At 38.3% G+C, this 8,971-nt stretch overlaps 1 protein-coding gene across 5 annotated transcripts in view; it reads left to right on the plus strand.

The window, feature by feature from the left end:
• Positions 1 to 8,971, plus strand: part of VWA8 (von Willebrand factor A domain containing 8) — a 344,886-nt gene that overhangs the window by 250,471 nt on the left and 85,444 nt on the right. For all 5 annotated transcript variants that reach the window (XM_034665237.1, XM_034665238.1, XM_034665239.1 and 2 more), the window contains one exon: positions 2,733 to 2,937. In XM_034665237.1, coding sequence (XP_034521128.1) covers positions 2,733 to 2,937 — 205 coding nt within the window. The remainder of the gene's footprint in view (positions 1 to 2,732; positions 2,938 to 8,971) is intronic.

Genomic DNA, 8,971 nt, shown 5'->3' on the forward strand with positions numbered 1-8,971 from the left:
CCACCCCCACCCCCACCTCCCGCCAGCGCCTCCTCCTTCTAATCTTTTACTTTGGCCTGTTTGACACCATGTCCCCTCATAACATATACTCCCTGATGGGCGACTGAGCCCTCACAACACAGGGTTGAAAACCTCACCTGAACTCTCTAGCAGAGGAGCCTGGAGAGCCTTCCAGCATGTGAGAAAGGCTGGCCACTCTGAGACCCGTCAGACACCCACAGCATCACCAGGCCACTTTCCAGCCACTCCTGCAAGCCCTAGAAGAAACTAGCCCAGTGTGACAGTACACAGTAACTCCAAAACAGTTTCATTTCTTAGGACCCTTAATCAGGTTCCAAAAATATGAATAATCAAAGCATTACTAAAAAAAAATAGGTTTAATTGTTACAGCATATATAAGTATGCCTTCTTAGAGCATCTTAATGTGTCAGTTTAGCGGAGAATGGCTTTTAGTCATTTGGGGAAATTCCTTATTCCATATGAAGTATATGCTTATTAAAACATACTATTTATTCAAGCAACAAAAGCAAAGAACAGCTTTTTGTTTTTTACATTTCTGAAGCATTAATAATTTTTTTCCAGTATTTCTCTTAATTTTTCTCTCATTAGCCCTGCTTTTTATTTCATTGTTCTCTTTCAACTTTCTGTGTGAACCGTATGTGACACCTGCCATGGAAGGAACATCTGGCAGAGCAGCTGTGTAAAGAGCCATTGCCAGCTGGTCATCACGATGCCGCCGTTCAGAGCCGCACTGCACACCAGAGATAGAGTGCAAGCCAGATAGGTCATAGTATAGTCCTTATTAGCCATGTTTTTAAAAAGGAAAAATAAATAGGTGAAATTAACTTTAATAACATTTTATTGACCTGATGTATTTCAAACATTATCATCTTACCATGCACACTCTCTCCTTAAAATAAATAAATAAAATATTTTTTAAAAATTCTTAAAATATAAAATGTATCATTTTGACACATATTCAATATAAAAATTTTAATGAGATATTTTATATTCCTTTTTTCTTCTAAGTCTTTGAAATCAGCATGTATTTTACACTTTTGGAACATCTCAGTTTGGACGTGCCATATTTCAAGTGCCATGTGATTTGGAGTCTGTTCATTATCAGTATATCCTGAATTTCTCTTGAGATTAGCTTTTGCCATTTTTGGCATATATGCAGTCCAAGAGAACAACCCATCTGGATTTCAGTTTTCCTGCTAGTTGCTTAAATTTAGCATTCTGCTAGATAGCTGGAATTTTCCATCTGATGGCTAACTTCAAATAACAGAAAATACAGTAACACTGTATGTAACTACAGGGCCAAAATGAATACATCACTTTTGCCTCCAGTAAAACTTGAGTATTTTTCCTCAAATTTTTGTATTATTTGCATCTGTGAAATGATACTGCCTAGCTCTCATCTGTGGGTGTATGGAGATCTGTGCCTCACTCTACTATAATTCTTTGTGTTCTTTAATGACCTTGCTGTTATGTATTAAGGGGAAGTTGCATTTGAAACAAGGTGAAGAAGAGATTCTAGAGCTGGGGAGCAAACTGTAGTAAATATGTGATTTTTTTCAGCACTTTTTTTTGACATATTGAAGAAATTGCCCATATAGATGTCAAGTTTCATGGTATGAAGAGTTAAACATTTAGCCAGTAAATACAGTATTTCACAGTCTTACATCTTGAGTGCTCTTGGAAGAATCTCAAACATTATTGTTTCACGTAGATAAATTTCATTGTTCTGGAATAGCCCTTTACTTCACCATCTATACCTATTAATTTTTTCCTAAGGCACATATTTTTGAGAGAGCACCTGGATATAAATCCTGTATTATATCAAATGTTACCTTCTGAGTCCTTCTAAAACTGTAAAGTAGTTCTGAAACCCCGGCACCCATCCTACTGTTATTATCCGCTTCATATTAACATTTTCTAAAACTTGTGTGTCCCAGAGTAGCTAGCTCCATCACTCTCTCTCAAGTATCCACTAAGGTGGACTGGAAAGAAAGGTCAGAGTAGTCTGGTTTATCCTTTAGGATATTATAAGATTTTCCCCAAATATAGTGGTTTTGTGGTTTTCCCAGATCTACATTGTGGTTTATTATGTTTTTATTTTCTGGTCAGACTATCCCTTTAGACCATTTATTTCATATAGAAAATATCAGATGTGTTTAGAGAGCCAACACAGGTAATTAGAATTTCTAATCTGTTTCTCTTGTATAGTGAGAGGTATACTCAGATAAAGGAAGTGTGCAGTTGACTTACGGGCAAAAGCTGCATTCCTAGAAATGAATATATAACAAAGGAAATATGTATGTATGAAATATGTAATATGAGAAATACATAAATTCCTTGTTATAAATTCCTGTAACTTCCTAAGTTAGAAAATGTGAAGTATTAAATACAAATGCAGTTAAAGCCCATAAACGAGACCTCAGTTTCAGCACTCAGACTGAAACTTGGAGCCCTAAGGAGTGAGTCCAGCATTGCCAGTGCATGAGACATGAGTTGGTTTAGAGTTCTTTTCCTTCTGACAGTGAATGCTAGTATCATTGGGAGTCCACAAATACAGAAAAGCGCAAATAACCAATAGATACCTGTGTATTTTTTTCTTACAGATGAATCTATTGGTATCTTTTAATGTGCTTACTATTAGAATTCTTTATAGCAAGTTTAATGAACCAGAATTATTACCAATCGACTGACCACTGTAATTTCCTTATCAGGTCGGAATCTCTCTCGCCCTATACCACATGGCTATCTACTATTTCGGACACAGATGCACTGCTAGCTGAGTGGGGCAAAGGTGGTGTTGTTACTGTAGATATGGGAGGTCGCATCAGGCTCTGGGAAACTGGACTTGAGCATCTGCAGCGATCACTAATGGAATGGAGAAACATGATTGGACAAGAAGGTGACAGACATATGCAGGTACCGCTCAAATTACCTTCCCTCTTAAAGGTGCATATTCAGGTATAAATTCAGTTCCACGTGCCGCAGTTGTGGAAACTTCTGGCCCCAAAACTTAAATATCATTGTTTAAATAGCTAAAATAATTTCTCATAATAGAAAAAAAATCTATCTGTCTAGAGACTGAAAAAGTTAAAATGTGCCCATTTTTTGGTCAGTGCTTAAATATGCGGGTCCCTCACATCACAACATGAGAATGCAATCAACTTTTGCTGTCTAACCTCCAGCATTAATCAGTTTCTAGCACCGCCTTTGCATCTGTTCTGACTTTCACTGCCATGTCCTCAGCATCTCTGCATGCTACCGAGGAAGCAGAGATACTGATATAAAATGCAGCCCGTTACCGTGGGGCCAAGACCTGTAGCCTAGAGAAGATAAGTAAGTGACACATCCAGTAGAGATGCGTCTTTCCCAACTTTCTTATGTCCCAATCATGCACACTTAACAGTGGTGAGAAGCAGACCCAACCCTGCATGGAAAGAAACATGGAAGCAGGGCACCAAAGTGAGAGGAAACTCTAGAAATGAGTCGGTCACCAGCTAATCTAATCTATGCTGTCTGGAACTCCCATGAACAATGAGGAAATCTGTGTGCCCATAAGTACTGAAGCATATCAGAAAAGGATTTATTTGTAATTGATTTATTTTAATCTTCAGAAGAAAACTTCGCTGTTTACATTTCATTTTTATCCAGCAAGGTAGGAAAGAAAAGTAGGTTCCTGCCAGCTGTGTTGCTCTGTAAAGAGCCAGTTCACAAGATAAAAAATTTCCACAAACTATTCCATTGATACCTGATTAATAATTACTCTTTTATATGGTTGTTTTTGCGATTTCCCTTAAAGGAGAAATGATTAGATCTGTGAATGAATAATCCATATTTCTCTTAGGTTCTTGAAAGTTTATAGGAACATTTTGAAGATTGCAAACCAACATAGGCAAGCAACCTCAACTTCTTTTGAAAGGGTATGAATGTATTAATTTAATTAAGCTAAAACAAATATATTGCTCTAAAATAAACAAGTCATTCAGTGCAGTGAATCTGTCATAGCAACAGACTGAATGTTGGTCACTGTCCATAACAATAATTGGAAAATTAATTAACTATGCTTCTGATTCTCCTATTATTCTAAACATTAGTTTCTTCTCCTTGTGAATTAAGCTCCTCTTTTCATTAGAGTGATTGAGGCCTAAGAGTAAATGCTATTTGTATTTGTATTTCTTATATTTTATTTCAATTTCTTATATGTCATAGAGATGAAAGGTCATATTTTTCCAATGGTCAAGATTGTGGCCTAAATTAAGTTTCTTCCAAAATAGAATTTTAAAAAGGAATTTTACTCATGATTTTCATAACTGGTCCTGACTGCTACAAAAGTTAACCCCTATTTTTGTTTTAGCCATATGCTCTTCTCTTCCCACTGACTTCCCTAACTCTGGTGTTCATCTTCCTATTCCCAGCTCCTAGCATACTGATTGATATACAGTAGGCAATTAATATATTTGTGTATGCTCGCACTCACATATACTAAATTGCACTGGCCATTGAAGCTATTTGATAAAAAATGGAGTTGTTCTTCTGAACTGTCACAAATTATTCATTTGTTTTTAATGTAAACAAATAAGTATTTATTGAATGAATATCTATAGTTAATAAGTTAGAAATGAACAGAAATATATTATCTAACATCCCAACAGTGATCAAAATACTTGGCTACAGTTTACAAGGCAACATCTGGTCCTTCCCAGACCAAACAGTTTCCAGGAAATGTATAACTTTATGTCTCCAGTTCAGAGTTCAGCTGTAGCAGAAATAAGACTTACTCAGAAATAGGGGCGCCTGGGTAGGCTCAGTGGTTAAGAATCTGCCTTTGGCTCAGGGCGTGATCCCGGTGTTCTGGGACCGAGCCCCACATCAGCCTCCTCTGCTGGGAGCCTGCTTCTTCCTCTCCCACTCTCCCTGCTTGTGTTCCCTCTCTCGCTGGCTGTCTCTCTTTCTGTCAAATAAATAAATAAAATCTTAAAAAAAAAAAAAAGACTCGGAAATAAAGTTACACATTTGAGAATTGGATGTTAGTTTCACATAGAAACTTAGAATAGATGTTATCCAACCTTCTTCCATTCCTGATGTTCCTAAATCTATTTTGATTGATACTGGAGTATATATTTATATGCATACTCAAACCGAGAAACAGAGTGTACGTCTTTATGTTTGAACACACAGGATTAATTATCCAAATGGCCTGCCGTTGTTGTAGTTTTTGGTCGTATCTCTTCTCTTCTCTCTCCTTTTTAAATAATGAGACAGTATATTTAATTGCTCTTCTTTAGACCAGTTCCTGTTATTATTTACAAGTAGTTTACCCAACCATATCCAAATAGGAATCATTATGGAGCGATGGTAGTAACGAGCAAAAACGTGTCTTTACGGTTCCTGTACCGCGTGATCCCTCAAGCTGTTCCTCATTTATGGGCCCTTTATTCGGCATTTGTCTACTCCTGGTTGTGGAGCTTGAAAAATGCCTTTCTTAGAAATATTGAGGGAAGAGAGTGTTCTCGGGACCATCCTTGTCGCTGGCTAAATGCCAGCCGCTTTCCCTGTTCCTGGCAGAGTAACCCGATCTCCATCTAGTGGCGAAATGCACTTATGTAACGTCGCGGAAATTTAAAAGGCCTGCGCCGCGCCTCAGGCATTTGAGGCCGCTGGGGCCTCCTGGCCTGGGGGATGTACACACACCTGTCCCCTGCGGTTCCTGTTGGTCATGAGATGCTCCTTAAGGTCAGCGGAGAAGGCAGGCAGACCACCTGCCAAGCCCTGCCCCACTTATCAACTCACCTTTTTTCCTGATTCTTCTGCATGGTAGCAGAACTGTTGATGTTTAGATAAACCTCAGTTACACGCTTTAACACTGTCCTTTATATCTTGCTACATTTCAGCCTTCTAGAGTTATTAGTTCTGTAGCCATTGTTGCTTTGAATTTTTATTTTTGCCTAATGAATTAATTGATAGTTTTCTTTCATGAATACAGTTTGCAAGAGAGTGTTTATTGAGCTCTGCATATAAAATGTGCTCATTAATTTTACCTGCTTTGATTGGAACATGTGTTTTTCTTACAGCAAATAGCTGTAACAACCAACGCAAAGTGTCAGTGTAACTGTTGTTCTAAAAGCCCATGATTAAGAATTCATATTTATGGGGCGCTCGGGGAGCTCAGTCTGTTAAGCATCTGCCTTTGGCTCAGGTCACGATCTCAGGGTCCTAGGATCTAGCCCCGCATCAGACTCCCTGCTCAGCCCCCTCTGCTCCTCCCCCATCAGAGTGCTCACTCACTCTCAAATAAATAAATAAAATCTTAAAAAAAAAAAGAATTCCTATTCATTACTTTTAGACTCCATATTTTCAGAAGCGTGTGTTAATTATAAGGCAGGGGCGCCTGGGTGGCACAGCGGTTAAGCATCTGCCTTCGGCTCAGGGCGTGATCCCGGCATTGTGGGATCGAGCCCCACATCAGCCTCCTCTGCTATGAGCCTGCTTCTTCCTCTCCCACTCCCCCTGCTTGTGTTCCCTCTCTCGCTGGCTGTCTCTATCTCTGTCGAATAAATAAAAATAAAATCTTTAAAAAAAATAATTATAAGGCAGAATGTTTCTGACCATACTTCATAGGGTTCTTTATTTATACAGTATACTTTTCATATTTTTATTTAGTTACATTTGGATTCATCCCAAAAAGCTGTTAAAGCTACACCACATTTTTCCTCAGAAATGAGAGCATCTTCTCTAAAAAACTCCTGGTGACTACTCTTGGGGAGCACAAAAGTTAAAAGTTATAGCTTTCAAATGTTATTGTCTAATTACAATAAACTAATTAGAAAGTAGATCTTCTATATATTACTGGAAGAATCTCTTTGAGGCCTTTGAATAGTACTTTCTTATCTGTATACTTTTAAAATGGATAGAGTCTTTGAAACCCATTGTGGGACTGGAACTTGCTCATTCTTACAGTGGAGATAGTGCCTGGTACACAGTAGATACATAGAGGCATGAAACAAATACGTAGAAAAGATAACTAATTTATATTAAGCACCATTAATTCTTTCCCCCCTTTAAAGATGATATTCTAGGAATATGAGTAAGGTAGATTGCTGTACTTTGGTAAATAATCCTGGCCTTTATTATTTTTTTATTATTATTTTTTTAAGGATTTTATTTATTTGACAGAGAGAGACAGCCAGCAAGAGGGAATACAAGCAGGGGGGGTGGGAGAGGAAGAGGCAGGCTAACGACTGCGCCACCCAGGCACCCCCTGGCCTTTTCTTTAACTACTAGCTCAACAATTAGGATTTTTTCTTAAGATTTCAGTAAGATAGAACATCCTGCTTCCAGGTTTGGAAACCACTAGATCATTTCATTGGACCTCTAATAGTACATTCAGCTTTGCGGTATGCAGACTGTTCTCTCCACGTGCTGTGAGGGGGTTTGCAATCCTTCGTTCTTTTTTAAGGAGGATAGTTCATAGTTTACTCTTGTACTTCATTCGTCACTTTGGCCAGTAACTCTGAAAATACTTAACAGTCTAATTCAGTGGATCATTATTATAGAACAATCCATATTTTATAGGATTATATACATATATCTTTGGAAATCTTCCTTGGCCCAAAAGGGTGATGCTTTTTTTTTTTTAATTTTTATGATTTCCCACCATATCTCCTAGCAATATGTTAGTAGAGCTGGTTTTCAGCAAGATGGTCTAGCCATTTGCCTATCTGGTAACATTTGAGCAATGCCTCTAATGATTTGCCCATGTTTGTTCTTGTTAGAGAAATTCCCAGCCATAGAAATTCATTTTGAATCTAGATTTTGAATAAGACTTTCAGATTTGAATAAGGTTTCTAATGAAAATGCAAGAAGGCTGGGGGACTGGAATACCCCGTGATGTGCTGATAGATCAGTTCTTTAGGGAGGGCAGGGCGGGGCCATTTATAATGTTTGCCAATTTCCATGGTGTAAATACTCCCTCTATGGTTGGTTTCAAGCTGCCAAAGGTTAATAATCTCCTTGCTAAATGTCTGAGAGTTCAGCAGCTATCTCTCACAAAGTGGTACAGTCAGGCTCCAGCATGCCACTGGCTTGATTAAACCTTTAGCTCCCGGAGGAGAGTTATCACAGTTACCTATCTGCAAGGTCTTTCAGAAATCAGGCAACAGAAATGTGGTGAGAGAGAAGGCAGCAGAAAAAGGAAAGAAGTACTGAGAACGCAGGTAAGATGGTGTCATACTATCCCTGGGAAGTGTTGAAGCCTGTAGTTGTCACGGTTATAGATTGGCAATGCTCCTTCTGAACCAGGAATCCAGTCTGAGCAAAGAATTGGAAAGAAGTCTCCATTCGAATAGGATGACACTCATGGGTTCATGAGTACAAGCCTCCTTTTTTACAAACACCATTTCAGAAGGAAATTGCCAGCTGATTTTGACACTCCTCCAGAAGCAGTGCTTCCATTACATCACAACTTCACCCGTAATTGCTAAACATAACTAAAATTAAATGCGCAGCCAGCTCCCTAAGACAAGCAAATCAACAAGCTTGTGACTTTCAGGAAGGCTATGAGTTTTCATTAACCTTTATGCGCATATCCAACAAAAATAATAATCCTATAAATAACAACAACTGTGGGCATGATAGTGTCTTAAACTAACATTAAAAACAGAAATATCATCTCGCTTTCTCATTGTAGAAAAGACCTAACCTTAGGGAATTGTCTTTCTTTTTTTTTTTTAATAATAATTTTTTATTATATTATGTTAGTCACCATACAGTACATACCTAGTTTTTGATGTAAATTCCATGATTCATTACTTGCGTATAACACCCAGTGCACCATGCAATATGTGCCCTCCTTAATACCCACCACCAGCCTATCCCATTCCCCCACCCCCCTTCCCTCTGAAGCCCTCAGTTTGTTTCCCAGAGTCCATAGTCTCTCATGTCATTCCCCCTTCTG

Source organism: Ailuropoda melanoleuca, chromosome 7, assembly GCF_002007445.2.
Source record: "Ailuropoda melanoleuca isolate Jingjing chromosome 7, ASM200744v2, whole genome shotgun sequence".
In the NCBI taxonomy this organism is placed as follows: Eukaryota; Metazoa; Chordata; class Mammalia; order Carnivora; family Ursidae; genus Ailuropoda; species Ailuropoda melanoleuca.